We start from the raw sequence: 18,937 nt of genomic DNA, 5'->3' as shown, positions 1-18,937 counted from the left end.
GATGGGATCATTGATTCCTCCCATATTAGGATTCAGACGGTTACCATGACAGATTGGCCAAAATGGATGCTTTTACTTCCTAAAATAATATTCCGATTCAATATTTGTAAAGTGAAGCCGCCTCGTCCCCGCCCAATTTTTTGAGAGATGGTTATGTAAATTGTTCTGTTCGAGTTGCAGAGAGAGCTTTTCAGGCCATCTGATTTTCCTTGTTGAAATTTTGACTAGAGCGGTTGTAGTTGTCTTCTTGCGTCTCAACAAGTGATTGAATTATGGTTAGCTTTTCAGTGGAGCTCATGATATAATTCTGCTGAAAAATAAGCCTTTCGTAGGCTTACAACCCTTGGAGGATGTCCTAAATTACACAAGCTGCGCCACTCAATTATAATGACATTTAAAATAATAATAATAAAGAGAATTCATGTACTTTCACGCACCTAACTTATTTAATCATTACATAGAAGAAACTAACAATTTTCATGTTTGTATCCTACTGCATACTTGATAATAATTAAATTGAATGAATTTATTACCAAAAAACCTCTAATATGTAAATATACTTGTTTATTAAATGCTGTAGAAAATAAAACTACATTGCAAAAGATGAGAGATTAAACTAAAGGTTGGATAGTGCTATTGCCGTTTCATCTGGAATCGTAAGGCATTAACTACAATAAGCAAATAAAGGTTGAAATAAATAAATACCGCACTACATTTATTATTCGTCAAATACATCAAAATTTCCATTTCCACAAAATACGCTGTAACTGCGAACAACCTAACCATCCGAACTCTTTTTTTAGAAGGTTGAATACAAAACCAATGGAATGCTTGCTGTTTCCTATTTTAAAATTCGAACGCGAGAGATCTGTAAATGTTTAATAAAATAGCAGCCATCCGCTACATGGTTGTCAGTGCAATAAAAAATTAAAAAAAAAAAGTTAAAATTTCTGAATAAGGCATTATGTAATACAAGGATTTAGAGACAGAAGCAGTAGTTAACAAAACCAATTAAGAGACAACAACATGCATAGACGCAGTAAAACGCAACTTTGCCAGAGAGAAACTTAAAAAATCAACAACGAGCGAACGGGGGGGACAGGAGGAATTTAGCCGACCACCTTCCTAGAATAGCGCCTGGCAGAGGGTACCTCATATGAACGCGTCAGGAAATCAGTGTGGCTATGCCAACCCCCAGCCTTCAACGATGGGGGTGGTGGAGGAGGCCTTGCACCACCAGATGCTGATCCTGTTCCTGATCCAACGCTCAGCTTTGCTAGCTTTTCCGCCACTTCATCATCTGATGCAGACGCCTTGCTCGATGATCTCCTCATTGTATTAGTAAAATTGCGGGGGAGCACTGACCTCGCCTCATCCGGTATCCTCTGCATGCTCTTCTTGCTTATTATTATATTCTCCCCCACTGACCTCAACAAACCTTGGTTTTGCCTTGCTGGTGGCTGGTATCGTGGATGCTTCAGACTATTCTTCAATTTCCCACTCTTCTCAGCTTCCTGCTGATCCATGGAGAGCTTTCGCTGCACCCCCCCTAAGCCAGATATTAAAAAAACAAACAAACAACCGTAAGTAATCAATCTTTCAGAGTCCGGATTAAAGTTCAAGCATTCATAATTGAAAAGATCTTACCCAACAGAACCTGTTAGGTAAATGAATCAAAATAATACAACATGAAAAACATAGATAGATAAAAAGTACCTGACTTGAGAGAGCAATTTATCTTAGCACGGAGCACATTGCTTGCAGGCTTGTTGCTTGACAGAGCTCCAGTTGAATACCTTCTACCACTCTTCTGCTCCAACGAACCTTTACTTCCAACTGACAAATTTTACCAAAAAACAAATTGCATCAAAACTCCGCTGTACTGCGAAAAAATGTACAACAACAAATATAAACAAACCAGATGGAGGAGTATTTGGAACCCTCGGACGAAGAGATGGAGGAACATAATAGGAGGCCTGACAGATTGAATAATTAAATCAATATTAAGAGCCGTATGTCTAAAAGACTGAAAGAACATTTATACCATGAAGAACCATAAAGCTTCTCACCTGGAAAAAAGGATGTTGGAGGACCTCTGCTGCCTTTGGTCTTTTGGTGGGGTCCCACGCGCAGAGAGACTGCACATGTATATGAAAGAGATTAATCTTGAAAATCTAAATCATGGTTTTCACACTACAGTTCGTAAAACTTCATTTATTTAAAAAAAGGTATTTTAACTAGTCTATACCTTAATAAGATTGACTGCATTCTCACTGGCTGAGGGGATTAGCTCTGCCAAATTGGCACAAGGAACCTGCCATGGTGTATGCAAGACAATATAGTTCATTCAATTTGGATAACTTGAGTCGCTTGTGGAACTTAATAATTAAACAATACAAACTAAAGACAACATTAAAAAGTAAATACTCAGGAATCAATCAGCGAATTTTTAAATAAAGGACCCATGCCACTCTAATGTACTCTTCCTTCACTACGGGAAAACCAAGCCAACTTATATGAAACATATATATACAAAAAGAGTAAAATAAAATAAAATACTAAAAAACAATAAAAAAATAACTAATGAATGAACAATCCGTAATTCTATTACTGAAGTGTTTTTAATTCCTTCAGCAATGCATCATAACAAAACAAACTCGATTTGACTGTTCAAATCAAATTTGGCAAGGATACTTAAAAAAAGCCAAAAAAAAAAATAGACCCGGCTTCAAGAAATAGCAGAGATATTTGCTACTACTGCTTAAGATTGGGGAAAATATTAAAAATTACCACAGCAACAACATCGCAGGCACAACTATCAATTTATATTAACAAACACTTCCTAATTTCTTACCGTACTAATAGTACAATCTCTAGCACCCTACAGCTGAATTTAATTAAGGCTCTACCTCATGCCTTCAGTAAAATTTAAGTTAACGTTAAGAAATTAAGACAGCACTATCTTTATACCCAACTATACCCCTACATATATTGATCGCAATGCACTTTTGGCAATATCAAGAACTATTATCTAGCGGACGGTCAAATCAACATTGGTCAGAAAAGTGATAAAATGGGAAGAATGCCCATAATGAAGCAATTAGTCTTGTTAAAGTCACAATCAAAAATACATTTAAAACCGAAATGAAAAACAGAATGAAAAAGGTTATTGCTATAAACACGTTCAGTTAACTGTTTCACCAAAAGGATATCCAAAATTCACAGATCGTCATCATCATCATTGGCCTTCTCCCAGAGTATCTGGGGTCGATTTTCAAAATCACAGAACAAAGGCAAAACATTCAATTCAGTTCTCACTACAGTCCTGATAGAAGGTCTAATGAAAACTTAGAGAGGCTCATTACCATTAAACACTTCAGGTATCCAATAATTTTGTAGCATGCATTTAAAATAAGAATAGAAGAAAGAACCTGTGGAAACTTGTAACTCATGGCATCAGCAAGTTGGAGGCCTTCAGCCCAGGTGCCATGATCAGGGCTACCAATTACACTACAGATTTTATGAATTTCATCTGCTTCGCTGCAAAGTCCATAGAAAAAGAATCAGACCAACTTTAGATCTTAAAGCAACAGCAACATCATGGGACTACAACGATAACCCCATAATACGGCATGTGGCATGTGGTAATATAGATGTTACGTTTAGGGTTCATATTAAACAAAGGAAGACTACAAGCTTTGCATGAAATTATACAAAAGCTAAATTTTGTTATTCCTACGAGTAAAAGCCTACAGTAATGATTCTTGAACATAAAACCTTCAATAAGATAGCATGAATTATACCAATATAGGAATCAAACGTTGCAGATTTTTTAAAATAGCTTAAAATATTACACTGCTGGCACAAATTAGATCAAGAGATTACTTTGAGCCTGGAAAAAGAGGATGAAGAGTGAAAAGTTCAGCCATTATAGCACCCATCGCCCACATATCTAGAGAAAGAAAACATGAGTCCTCAGAATCATCACGTGTAAAGCAACGATGCGTACTATATATTCAACGAATATAAATCACTCACCAACTGCTGAATCATATAAAGAAGACTGCAGCAAAACTTCTGGCGCCCGATACCTAAATTATTCCGGTGCATCATTCAATAATACAACACTACAAAATAGAGAATAAGTACAAGAACAAAAACAAGAGTTTCAGTAGCACTACCAGCGAGTAGAGACATATTCTGTATATGGTGGTTGTGAGCACAATTCACGAGCAAGGCCAAAATCAGCAATCTTTATAATCTCTTTGGTGACCAATAAGTTCTCTGTAAAATTTCACCATGATCTCCATCAATATAATAAAAAGGAAGTAAACACCAGAAGGCTACAGAGGTTTTTAGGTCATGAACAAGATAAGTCCTTTCGCAATCACAAAAGAATACCAACTATAATGATTATAAATCCTTTTCGTCATATGTTGGACCATTTTCTACACAAAAAGACATTATGAACACTGGCAAATGTACCACATGTATCACTCAACCAGAATGAATCAAGTATTCATAAATTAAAACCCAATAAAGCAAATAACAACTAACAAGTAACAACCATACAAGACAATTTCCAATTGATAGCACTTGCAAGTGGGTAACCAGTCTTACGCAAAGAACTAAGCCATGCATTTGAATCACATAAATGAAAAAGAATAAAAAACCCGATGCAAATGAAAAAACATTACTGGACCCCATTATACAGTCCAAACCAAATATTAAACTACCAAGTTCCATAGGGAAAGGGATGACGAAAAATATATATAAAATGACTCAAAAGAAAGTATACGAGCAACAAAATGTATGAGGTAAATGACCGTTCATAACCATCAAACTAATTTGTAGCAAAAAATCCATGTCCAGAAAGTGGTCATTAGATTTAGATCAGGATGTCCATAAAATAGTTATTAAATTAGGATCAGTATTTCAATAGAATATTTGGGATTACTTTCTATTTTTATTTTGAGTGGAGGAGTGTGCTGATTCCTGTTTTTAAGAATAAAGTTGAAGCACAAAAGTGTGCGAATTCAAGAGGAATTAAGTTAGTGTGTCATGCTCTAAAACTTTGGGAGAGAGTTATTGAATATAAGGTTACGACGTAATCCTAATGTTTCTCAAAATCAATTTGGATTCATGTCGGGTAGGTCTACTATGAAAGCTATATATTTATTGAGAGGTTTTATGGAGAAAATAGGGAGAATAAGGAGGGTCTACAAATGATATTTAATGATTTATGGAAAGCTTAAGATAAAGTTCCAAGAGAAGTGCTATGGAGAGTTTTAGAAAAGAAAGGGGTTAATAGTGCTTATGCTCAAGCCATTTAAGGATATGCATGCAAGAGTTGTTACTTGTGTTCAAACACAAGGAGGTTGGATCAAGCAGTTGGATTACATCAAGAATCAACTTTAAGCCCATCTCTTTTTGGTTTAGTCATGGATGTTCTTACTAGACATTTGCAAGAGGATGTACCATAGTTTATACTTTTTGTTGATGATATTCTTCTTCTTGATAAGACTAGAGAGGAAGTGGAAAGTAAACTTTAATTATGGAGGTCAACCTTAGAGTCTAAAGGTTTTCGTTTGAGTAAATTTAAAATCAAATACATTGAGTGTAATTTTAGTAATAATATAACTAATGGGGGGATTGTGACTTTGGGTGATCAAGTCATTAATAAGAGTGCGCCTTTTATACATCTTCTATCTATTGTCTAAAGTGATGGTTAAGTAGATGGGAATATTATTAGTAGAATTCAAGTTGGATGGTTGAAGTAGAAGAATACATCGAGCCTGATGTGTGATAAAAAAGTACCCCTCAAACATAAGGGAAAATTCTCTAAGATGGTGGTGATACACAGATACCTGCAATGTTTTATGGTGCAAAATGTTGGTGATGCGACAAAAAAGAATACACTAAGATTATAAACTAGAAGACAACTTTTTTTCCTTAAAACATAGACAAACATAAACAAGATAACAATAGTATTAAAACAAAGACACACTACAACTTATAAGAGTGTGAGAAGAAAGATACAAGTGGAATGGAAATCATGGATAAAAGAAAAAGATAGGAGACCGAGACGAATTAGAAGAAGAAAGGTAGATGAAGATAGCTCGCAAGCTATCACAAACCTGCTGGTTATAGTGTCCAAATATTCATCCCATTCAACCATTTTTCCAGCAGCTAAAACAACCCTATATATAGGAAAAAAAGGTTCAAATGCCACATAAATGTGCTACCCAAGTAGCCAATAGAAGCCTCACAAGATAGTCCATTTAATGAGTTAATACACTTAGTATAGAAAAACATTATGGTGAAAATCGAACAGCCAGCAGTAGGAAAAAAGGGGGACATCACTATGGGAAAAACAACTAGCATAGGGAAATGAAATATGCATGGAGAACATCAACAACCATCCGAAATCTGCATGGAGAACATTAACAACCATATGAAATCTACATGCAATACATTAACAGCCAGCAAAATGGGAATCTAAATATTGCAACCAGCCATTATGGGAAGATATGGGCCAAGCCTATTAAGGAAACAATAACCCAAAGATTAAATACCCATATAACCAACAAGGAAGCAAGGAAACATTAAAAAAAAAACTAACTTTGCCTGCATCAATTCTCCCCAGGTGGAGAAATCTCATCCCCTGATGAGATTGCCTCAGAACTTCCAAAATGTTCTGATTGGGCATTTTCTGTTTCCTAAATTAAAGATTCATACTTCCTTCGGATCATCTCATTTTCTTGTTCAAACTCAAATTGAAGTAAACACCTTTTATTTTCATCTCTCTGCACATAAATACAGTAGTCTTTGAATTTTGAGAAGCTCGTTCTGTGGTGGATTAGAAGAACATGCTTGAGATAGAACCCATTTTGTTGTTGGAAATTTCTTCTCATGAATCCAAGGCATAGTTGGCTAACTTTCTTATTTGCATTCAACTTGTTGATTGTTTTGACTTTCAACCAACAAGGAAGCAAGGAAACATTAAAAAAAATCTAGCTTTGCCTACATCAATTCTCCCCAAGTAGAGAAATCTCATCCCCTAATGAGATTGCCTCAAAACTCCCAAAATGTTCTGATAGCGCATTTTCCATTTTCTGAATTAAAAAGTAATACTTCCTTTGAATCATCTCATTTTCTTGTTCAAACTCATATTGAAGTAGACACTTCTTATTTTCATCTCTCTGCACAAAAATACAATTGTTTTTGAATTTTGAGGAGCTCATTCTATAGTGGATTAGAAGAACATGCTTGAGGTGGAACCCATTTTGTTGTTGGAAATTTGTCCTAATGAATCTAAGGCATAGTTGGCTGACTTTCTTGTTTGTCTTCAACTAATTGATTGTTTTGACTTTCCGTTTTTTTTTTTTAGAAAAAGAAACTCACACAACTATATAACCTCTATGATACCAAATTGATGCAACCAAAAACACTACACTAAAATTGCAACGTATAAGACAATTTTTCTTCCTTAAAACATAGAGTCGTAGACAAACATAAACAAGATAATAATAGTATTAAAACAAAGACACACTACAACTTATAAAAGTTTGAGAAGAAAGATACAAGTAGAATGAAAATCATGGATAGAAAAAAAAAAGATAGGAGAGCAAGACGAATTAGAAGAAGAAAGGTAGAGGAAGATAGCTCACAAGCTATTACAAACCCACATGTTATAGTGTCCAAATATTCATCCCATTCAACCATTTTTCCAGCAGCCAAAACTGCCCTCTATATAAGGGAAAAAGATCCAAATGCCACATAAATGAGCCACCCCAAGTAGCCAATAAAAGTCTCACAAGATAATTCATTTAATGAGAAGTTAATGCACTTAATACAGAAAAACAGTAAGGTGAAAATCAAACAGCCAGCAAAAGGAAAAAAGGGGGGACAACACCATGGGAAAAGCAGCCAGCATAGGAAAATGAAATCTGCATGGAGAGCATTAACAACTAGCAAAATGGGAATCCAAATATTGCAACCAACAATCATGGGAAGATATGGGCCAAGCCCATTAAGGGAAAAACAGCCCAAAGATTAAATGCTCATATAGCCAATAAGGAAACAAGGAAACATAAAAAAAATTTAGCTTTGCCTACATCAATTGGCCATTAAAAGAGAAGCATACAATTAAGATAAGCGTTGCAGAGATGAGGATGCTGAAGTGGACGAGTGGGTTTACTCTTTAGAGGTAGAATGCGCAATGAGCATATATGTGAAAAGGTTGGAGTAGCTCCAATGAATGATAAGAATAGAGAGAGTCGTCTTAGATGGTTTGGTCACATAAAATATCGGTCTTCTAATGACCCGATTAGGAGAGTAGATGTATTACATTTGGCCTATGTTAAGAGAGGTAGACCTAAAAAGACTTGGTTAGAAAATATTAAAAATTGCCTCTTTTTTAATAGAGTTAAATGAGAATTTAACTCTTACATAACACAATGGAGAAAAAAAATTCATGTAGTCGACCTCACGTAGTGGGATAAAGGCTTGATGTTGTTATTGTTGTTGTTGATGTTGTTTTAGTTATGTTCTAATATGATATAAAATTATATTTGATATTTTAAATATGAGTTGTTTTTATTTATATTGAATGTTGCATAAGTTAGCGGTGGCAGTAGTAGTGGAGGTGGTTGTAGCTAGCAGTGAGAGCGGCTAGCAATGACAGTAGGGGTAGTGGTGGTAGTCGGCTAGTTGGGGCTATTTTTCTTTTTTAAAATAATAAAAATACCATATTTTGAGTATTTTTTAAAATAATTTGATTTGTCTTTAAAAATAAAAAATTAAAATTAAAAAAAAAACAAAAGCCATTGGTTCCAAACATATTTTTTTAAAATAAAAATAAAATTTGATTCCAAGCATGTTCTAAACTACTACAAAGGATGATGAAAACCAAAAAGGAACATATACCAGGCTTGAGATCTCGGTGAAAGTAACCTCTATGGTGCATGTAAGAAAGGCCTTGGAATATTTGATAACACCAATTTCGGATTTCAGTTTCCATGAAAAGCTTGACTCTGTCTTTCATGAGCTGGTAAAGGTTGCATTCCTAATGATATCCAACACCAATACTGATTAAACACAATTTATTTTTACATATTAAATATTGAAAACCCATGCTGTCTCAAAACACCTACCATGTATTCGAATATGAAATACAGTATATCATTCTCCCTTATGACCTCCTTTAGCTTCACAATATTAGAATGGTTCATCCTTCGCAGGGACTTCGAAAAGCCAAACATTGTCTCAGTAACACAAAAATGGTGTTATGGGAAAATGTAACAGATAGTATCAAGTAAAACAACCTTAACTTCACGAAGATTCATGCATTCCTCCCAAGAATAATACCTTCTCTTCATTTTCTTCACTGCAACCTGTCAAAGATGAAGAGAATATTTAAAATTATAGTCATTTCTGCTACTTAAAAACTCGTAGAATCATTGACGCACTTTAAGACAATGTCGTTCACAGAACTAACATACCACTTCACCAGTCAATTTATTTATGGCCCGCCAGACGCTTCCAAAGGTTCCATCACCAACTTCTTTTATTAACTTGTACCTGCCACATGTGGTAACTTTTCAGATAGTGTTCAGCAGCAATTAAAACCGATATCAAACATAATCTACTCACCGTTCCATTTTCAATGAAGCCCAACACTCCTTTCGATACTTACAAACAAAAATAAATACTTATGGTCTGAGAGATGTGTGATGTTGAAGGACGGAGTGAATTTTTATTTTTACAACCGAAGCTTTATGCACATAGCAATTTTGTAAAGCTTTCACCATGAGTCCACACTCAAGTCATTCCGAAAAATAGCTACTCTACCAATGAGAAGTCACGTTCTTTGTGCAGCCAGGAATTTGTTGTGAACCAAGTTCGTATTCAAGGCATAACTGCTCATGGTGTAAGGCGGGATTGATATTTCACTTTCCTAGGAAACTAAAGCAAACCTGATTGCAAGATGTTCTCACTTCTCCATGAAAGAGGTGCAAACCATCATGAATCTATTTATTCAATAATCCAGCCAACTTCATCAAAGCAAAGGGGTGCTCAGCTACAACAACGAATTCAGGTGAACAATCTACCGCTATGATGCAGACGAACAACAGTTATTGTGGCGCAATCTAAACCTGCAAATGAATACAATGTAAAATATGAACCCAGAGAACAGGAATACAGGCAAAAAAAAAATAAAAAATCTTCGGCGTTGAGTACTCCATACCTTAAAATAACTCGAGACTGAAGCAGAGAAAGCAAGCACTGCCCAAAAAAAACCACAGCTTATCAAGGAATAATGCATAAAAACAAGCCTCTACATAAAGCATGAAGCATTAAAAGCAGATCATGAAAAGAGAAGGTGCACTACCGATCCAACAAGGGCTTCAGAAAAGAGTCTCATCAGGTTGCTTTTCAATATCATTTACCAACAACATGCCACTAAGTGCAGTTAACAAAAGCGATGAGGAAGTCACCCAGCACAAGAAACCGCTGTTCAAAAGATTCCCATGATGGCAAGACTGGGTGTTGGTAGCAACTTGAGCAAGGGAATACTTTCTCCATAATTCAAGATAGACTATTAAGCCCACTAGGAAGATGAGCAAAGCCTACGGGTAGAAAAAAATATACATGTTATTTAATCTCTTCATGCGCAAAAATGATTAAACTAACGAAAAGAGAAAAAAATCCACACTAAATCTAAATTATAAAAAGAATAGCATGCATAACATTGTGTTAACATTTTTCCAACAACATTAGTAAGTGAACAACATCATTCATGTTAACTTGGCACTAATCTTCATATTAGAAAATGCACCATCTATTCAGTAAAAATAATAAAGACAAATGAAAGAAGCCACACACATGCACATACACGCACAAAGAGCTAAATGGATTCTAGATGTGATTTCCATTATAGTAGCAGATCAGGCTCCCTATTAGCCGTCTACTATAATGTGCACCTAAAGCAGTAGCGTCATTGACGAATGTCCACATAATATATATATCAAATAACCCAAAGAAGGGAATGAAACTGCCAAAAAAAGTCAAAATTAATTAACTTTAATGTAATTTCGGAGAATTCATTATCATCACAATGCAACGGCTATAATAAATCTCAAAACATTACTAATCAAACTGCCCTTATATGCTTTCAGAAACTAGATTTGATAAGTTAAACCACCCACATCTAAAACTAAATTCAAAAACTCTAGCCATGCATAAGCATCAAAAAGAAACAAGCTAAATCAAAATTACAATGCAACCTTTGAACCTATCCGTAAAAAAAAAATTCACAAAGATGAAAAAGAAAATCAAATTTTGAGTAGTAGCCAAGAAATGACCTTCAGAAAAAATTGGATTTGTAACTCAATTACATTAAATATTGTATGTAATAATCAAGAAGTTGTGTAGCACAACTTGAACAGACTGAGTTTAATTTAAGTACGCAGAAAAGAATTCTTGGTAAAAGGGCTCACAACATGATTAACTGATTTAGTACAAATATTGATGGACATAGAAAAGGAAAGGAAATAGCCTTAAGAATTTCTAACCTAAAGGAAGCATAAAGGAGAATATTATAAAACAGATATGTGATGACCGCCTTTAAATGATCCCTTGGCTTCAAAAGAATGGGATGAGCAAATAAAAAAATATTTAGATAAAGAATGCAATCACTTAATCAAATAAGATCATTTAGGATCCAGCATAACAATAAATAGAAGAAAAGAAGAGCAAAATGTAGTTCTCAGTGTAGTAATAATAGGAGCACAGTGACACAATGACAAGGTAGAAAAGGGCGTCCGTACAATCAGATTTTGGAAATGGTAACGCAAAGGACAAGGAAATTATCTATAGTAGGTGGGTTTAATTTACTAAAGAAAATAGAATCATCTGAGCAATTTCACATCCTTAATCCCATCAAAACTGCCTCAAATGTATATATTCCAATTTTCAGGGATAAAGCTTGAATGGTACAGGGTAAAATAGCGTTAGGCAATTCACAATTGATTCCAGAAGAACTAATTTTCTTTAACAAAAGTCTTTTTATAAAATAGAATAATTATGCGACTCCTAAACATCAAATATACTAGAATTATTCCATTTAATAAAACTGATGCAAACAGACTTACATTTTCACATGTTATGCTGTGGCATTTTTCCTACGCATAAGATATCAAATGTCTGCAACTAGAATACTTGAACCAAGTTATACTCATACATAAATGATACGGACATCAAACATAAAAAAATTTATAATAACCAAACTTGATCAACATTGTCAAAACATGCATTAACATCCACAAAAACTAGAGAGCTCCCTGATTGTGGTCAGATTTTTTCAGAGCCAATGCATCAAAGGGTATCAAGATTAATTCATCAACTAAAACCACTGGTCACCCTGGAAGACGCCCATCATATTCAGGTGGCCTTAAATGTATCTGTTTCCAATTTTGTGGGATAAAGGATGATTTCTAAGTGATTACTTATAACAGCCCAAAGCCGTCATAATCACAGTCATGCCCGCCCTAATAGTCTCAAGCTTATCTCAGTCATTAATCTATAAAAACCTGGAGCAATCACAGAACTTAAGATATAACAACAGCTTTTTATCACTTGCAGAAATGTTCCCTTACTCTATTTTATAAATTGCTGCATCGCTGTAATACAATTAAAATGAAATGAAATGAAAGTTGCTGTAGCTTCTAAAACTGTCTCTGCATATTCTTCTCAACACTTCTCTGCTTGTAATTTTCTCTCATTCTATATGGTACCAGAGCCACTTAGCCAAATGGCAACATTCTAATTCCTCATGAATAATACCAGCTCATCACATTAAGCATTCGAACAAATCAATGGCCTCCAATTCATCGTCAACCACTAGGAATACTGTCATTCCTACTCAACTGAAGTTCTTTATGTCTAACATTAAGAACATTATCTCCAAACAGCTCACAATCTAAAATCACTCCTCTTGGAGTTCACACACCTCCAATGGCTTCAAAGGATACTTGAACGGCACCCCTATCAAACCCAACAACCATTTCATCAACACTGATAGCTCCATCATTATCAACTCATAATACAACGCTTAGAAGCTAGTTGATCAAAACCTAGACACCATACTTAACTATATCTCCATCCCTACTACCCTACATTCTCAATCTTAATAAGAGTGTAGAAATTTGATCCATTATCAACCGTTGCTTATAATCGAGCAATCGCTCACGCAAACACTAGAGTTTGAAAAATGAGCTTCATCATATGTCCATGAAAGACAAATCAATGAACGAATATCTTATTGATATCTAGTACAAAGTTGATTCCACTATGGTTGTTGACACACGTCTTAACCCTGAGGACATTATCCTCGAAACCAAGATAGCCTACCACCACACTATCAAAAGTTTAAGATTGCAATAAGAACAAATCTCTAACCTGCGATGATCTTTACTCGGTGCTTTATTTGGGAAACAACTTGCAACTAAAGCTTCTCACACTCAACAAACTTCATTCTCTGATCCGCACCTTGCCCAAGCAACATCTTGCAATAGAGACCATAGCTGTGCTCCTAACTCCATGCCCGCCAAAGGCTACACTGACACAAACAATCACAGAAACGATCTCAATGACTTCTCCCAGAATCGTTGTGGTAACACCTTTGAACCCACCCAAGAAATGTCAAATATGCAGCATGCTTGGCCATTCAACTATGAAATGCAAGTATCGCATGGATTCAACATACAATCCCTCATCCTATGCTCAAGCTCAACTTGTGTCTTCCTCTACATTCAACTCTAAATGGTTTCTCAAAACAAGAGCATCAACTCATCTAACCTCTGATCCTGCAAAGCCTATCCAATATTCCAATCCCATACCACATGGGCCAAAAACAAGTTGTTGTCAGTAACAGTCAGGAACTCCACATCTTCCACACTGGTAATAGTATTCTTCCAACTCCATCAAATAAGCTTAAACCCTCCCAAATATTTCATATCTCCAACCTTTCACATAACTTGATCTATGTTATTCATCTCACTAATGATAAGCCATGAATTGTTCATTTTGCTGCCACCAAATACCACATTCAATATCAGAAAACCAATCAAACTCTACTCGTAGGCAAGAGTTGTAATGGCCTATGCCCAATTCAGCACTTCTCTGCAACTTCCAAATAAAACTCCAATGGTACCTTCCTATCCATGCTCTCAGCCACGTCCAAATGGCATAGCAGATTAGGACATCCACACAGCCATACAATTCTACTTATAACTAACACCAATCCAAATATGTGTATTCCACTAAGCAAATTTAATGTACTTCTTGTAATTTAGCAAAAAGTTACAAATTATCATTATATTTATCCTCTTCTAGTGGTCTATCACCTCAAAATATTATACATTATGATGCATATGGCCATGCTCTCACAACTTCAAATGAAGGCTACAAATATATTGTCTTATTCATTAATGATTTTTCACATTTTTATGCTAGTTATTTCCACTAAGAAATCAAACCTACTTCAATATTCAAAACACAAAAATATGATCGACATCAACTAAATCTCAAATAAAGACATTTGATGATTTGATTCGATGGGGGTGTCGAATATACATGCCAAATTTTTCAAAATCTTTTAGAATCAATGGGGGAACTCTAATCAAATCAATTGCCCCTACACTCCTAAACAAAATAGACATTTTCATATAATTGAAATCAACCACACCCTTCTACTCAAAGCAGGTCTAGCTCACTCTCTCTGGGTTGACACCCTACTTACCATCGTCTACCTCATAAATAAAATGTCTAGCCCACAACCTACAATCTCTCATCGCAAAATCTTCATATGTGATTTCTATCCATGACGCCAACCTCATCTCAAAAATAAACTGCACCTAACTCTATGCAATGTGTCTTTCTTAGTTATGCCACATTCTGTAAGGGCTATAAATGCTATCATCCCAACCACAAGAAAACTATGCATTTCCTGACATATCTTATATCAAACCTATCCTTACAAATCAACTCCTCAAACACAGAACCAAACACCTGCACCTTCAAAAATCTCACTTCTCACTCTAATCTCAACATCCACTATATTAGCCAAACAATATAATAACAAATCCCACTCACCTATAACATCTACCAACCTCCCAAATCCAGCAAACTTCCTTCTCCCATTCATATCTCAATGATTGCACCACCTCTCCATCAACTCCACAAACTATACCAATACTCTCAGAAGCAGCCTTAGCATTACCAAGCAAGCTCCATGCAAACCAACTCATCCAATGCTCATCATCTCCAAAGGAGTACCCTCAAGCCAAAATAGATATTTAATTTAGCTCATGCTACAAACAAACAAACTGCAGGATCCCTCTTGCTACTCTTTAGCCATTAAATCCAAATAGTGGAGTAAAGCCATACCAAAAGAATTTCACGCTCTTCAAGCCCAATGAATATAGATTCTAGTTCTAACATCTCCACATCAAAATGTACTTGGCAGCAAATGGATAATCCAAACCATGATCCATTTTGATGGCAACTTTGCAAGACATAAGGCAAACACTGTAGCTTAAGGCTATAAATAAGAATATGGAATCGAAAACACAACCACGTTCAGTCTTGTTGTGAAATTACCCACAATATACATACATTTCATAGTTTCCACTTACAACTCTTGGCCAAATAACTCAATTGGATGTTTCCAACGCCTTTCTTCGCAACAATCTCAACGATAAGGTATACATGACCCAACCACAAGGTATCATCAATCCTACTTATCCCCGCATGGATGCCTCCGAAAATCTCTCCATAGGCTCAAGCATGCCCCCACACAATGGTTGGCTAACTTATCCACCTACCTACACACACTCGATTTTGATACCATCTCAATCAACCCCTCTTTGATGATTTACACCCAAGGCAATACAACTCTCTACGTCTTTATTTAAATTAACAACATTTTTTCACCAATACTAAAAAAAATAATGATATCCATGAGCCATCACTAAACTTCTTAACTAATTGAAATAGCAATTCAATGTGAGAATCCTCAGAGACATTGCCACTTTGTTAGCATCCAAATGATTAAAAATCCAACGAGGTTGCATTCAAATCAATCACTCTATGCCGTAGAAATTCCTCATTGGTCGGGTATGAATTCTTGCAAGCCCGTCCATAACTCAACTCTAGCAAAAGAACCTCTTTGTGACTACCCTAATCTAGATTTTCAAAACCCTCCACTCTAAAGGCACCTTGTCGGCTCTCTTCTCCATTTAACCATCCCCACCCAAACATATCATTCAACTATCAATCATGATTGTCAACACATGATGCACAATCCCCTCAAAACCCATTTTTCAACAACTCAAATGGTTACTTTGTTACATTCAAGGAACTCTTTGCTTCAATGTACCCATTTGAAGAGGCAAACTTCATCTACAAGCTTCGACTGAGCAGGAGTCACAATTGATAGTAAATTCAAAACAAGCTATTGCAAATTCTTGGGCAACACCTTGATCTCATGGTGTTTGAAAAAGTAATCTACAATCAACCATTCTACTCCTCACGCCCTAGCAACCACCACCATAGATATCATATGGTTGTGATCTCTACTCTAAGAGTTCATCATCTCCCTTTCGCACCCCAAAACCTCTCAACTGTGATAATGTTTCAGCCTTGGTATTTTCCAATAACCCAATATTCCATGCCCATGTCAAACATATGAAAATAGATAATCATTTTACTCATGAATTCATCAAGTGTAAAACTATCTATGTGCATCACATTGCCTCTCAAGATCATATCACAAAAATCTTACAACTTCACCAAACCAATCTCAATTCCCTCACTTCCACCAACTACACTTTACAAATCAATCACTCAATTGTTAGTATTAATATGTCAAGAATTACATCATGAACATCCAAACATCAATGTAAAAATCTAAATTATATATCCCTAAATTAAGTTCATGCAAAGACAAAAAAAAACAGTATTTTACTATTTCAACCTCAAAATAAAAGTATGCGCTTTATAGATAGATCTGAGAATAGTTCACCAAGAATATACCAGAATTATGTAATTTTTATTCATATGAAATGCTTGTATGAAAACATCATTAAGATACTATGAATAATTTGAGCACCTGAATTTGAAAGATGTAGATAACTAGTGGAAGCTATCTAATGCGGCTAGCAGGCAATCAATATGGAACATTAAACCAAATCCTAACTGCTAAATACGCAATAAACATTCCAAAAAATAAGAAAAAACAAAGTGCAGCCAAACCCAAACATCAAAGAAAAAAAAAACTAAATCCTCAGAAACAATCGAGAACATACAACAGATATCACAAACTTCCCAACCATGCCTATCTCCATCCACGAAGCAAATTTTCATAAATCGAACAAACAATTAGTCGCACTCACGCCATCACCCATGTTTGAGGATTCAATCAGAATGCCGTTTCCTAGACCTAATCAACAATCAACCCGATCGAAAACGTACCCTCCCATCAAGCACAAAAACGCAGATCGCCTCAATGGAAACCAAGCTAAGCCACAAATCAAAACCCTAGAATCAGCGGCAGTGATACCAAGGGGCCATAACCCTAGGGAAAGCTTTGAGAGAGGGGACAAATCTCCACATTCCGGCTCATTACAGCGCAGATCTAACGCATCCACGAAACAGACGACGAAGAAATGCAGTGGGAAAAAATTCAGAGAAGGAGAAAAAGAGATCCACAGTCCAATACCTCCTCGGGCATAACCTCCCTTGCCTCCCAGCGTTGGCAAAAGCCGCCCACGGACGCGCAAAGAATATTTTTTGGAAAATTATAAGACACAACGGAGAAATTGAACCGTAGATTTGAGCAGCGAGATAGATTGACTATATATATAGACCCGGCATTGATTAACCTGTACCTACTGCATGCTTTCACTTAAACGGTTCCGCTAATGAGGCGCAAGATTTATTATGCGACCCACATTTGTGAAGCTGTCGTAAGTTGGTCGCTACATGGCGTACGGTAAGGTGGACGAATTAAAATTATTAACCAGCAAAGTGTGGGCCCGCCAATGGGCCGGCTGATTGCTATGGTGCTCCGCCGGGATTGACCCGCGAATGCGGACCTGGATGATATGCTGTTTGAAGAGAAAATGGCGATGATCTGACGATGGATGTGGTGTGTGCACACATAAATTTTATATGCGAGGAGGCGGTGGGTCGCGGAGCGAGAATACGGACCACGGGTTAGGTGCTCGATTTCGACGGTGAGCGGACCGCAATCTGCTCCTTTACGTTGGGTAGTCCGCCAATTGAAGGTGTAAAATCACTCTTTCTTTTGTTCCGTTGAATTTTGGCTTACTTCTTTGCAAGAGAATGTGAAGGCTAAAATCAAAGATAAAATAATGTGGCATAGCTATAATGATTATACTATTCTCTTACCTAATATGCCACGTCAGCTATTGAAGCCAACAAATATTTATAAGTTTAGCATTAGAGTTTAAGTTTAAAAGAACTATACACTTAATAAGAGATGTTCGATAATATGGCTCAATCATTCTCCTTAGAAGAGAGTGGCTCAGAAGATCTAAAAATTAACATTAATAGTTGATGAATGATATATATATATTTAATGTCACTATTTGATAAATATTAGGTGATTGTAAATGTGGAGCATCAGAGGTGCTGATTATTAATGAATATAAATTATTAATATGATCACAAACAAGATTTAAATTTGAGTTATTAACTACTTGTAGCTTTTAAGGGAGGAGAAGAAAAATATTATGTATAAGTCTCTAAGTCAACTTATTTTGTTGACAAAAGGAGTTTTTGAGCCAACTTATTTATTTACAAGGAGGAGATGATCCATGAAAAAGATATATCATGATATAAAATAAATAAT

General features: G+C 35.8%; 1 protein-coding gene across 2 annotated transcripts; it reads right to left on the bottom strand.

Moving 5' to 3' along the window:
- Positions 1–764: 764 nt before the first annotated feature.
- On the bottom strand, positions 765–17,908 carry LOC110110635 (cyclin-dependent kinase F-4). Of its 2 annotated transcripts, none has more exons than XM_020842215.2 (17): positions 17,783–17,908; positions 10,394–10,631; positions 10,250–10,287; positions 9,655–10,157; positions 9,504–9,582; positions 9,327–9,395; positions 9,156–9,245; positions 8,929–9,067; positions 4,182–4,284; positions 4,039–4,091; positions 3,886–3,952; positions 3,432–3,540; positions 2,249–2,314; positions 2,070–2,138; positions 1,919–1,976; positions 1,717–1,836; positions 765–1,549 (listed from the first exon to the last, which is right to left on the bottom strand). In XM_020842215.2, exons 4-17 carry the CDS (start codon positions 9,660–9,662, stop codon positions 1,110–1,112), a joined length of 1,470 nt encoding a protein of 489 aa, XP_020697874.1. In that variant the 5' UTR covers positions 9,663–10,157; positions 10,250–10,287; positions 10,394–10,631; positions 17,783–17,908; the 3' UTR covers positions 765–1,109. The 2 variants fall into 2 exon arrangements, with proteins under 2 accessions (XP_020697874.1, XP_020697875.1); XM_020842216.2 differs by lacking the exon at positions 17,783–17,908 and adding an exon at positions 17,536–17,560.
- Between the last annotated feature and the right edge of the window lie 1,029 nt (positions 17,909–18,937).

This window comes from Dendrobium catenatum, unplaced genomic scaffold (genome assembly GCF_001605985.2).
Source record: "Dendrobium catenatum unplaced genomic scaffold, ASM160598v2 fragScaff_scaffold_1639, whole genome shotgun sequence".
NCBI lineage: Eukaryota > Viridiplantae > Streptophyta > Magnoliopsida > Asparagales > Orchidaceae > Dendrobium > Dendrobium catenatum.
The sequence above is the reverse complement of the archived record's forward strand: the minus strand, read 5'-3'. Positions and strand labels throughout refer to the sequence as shown.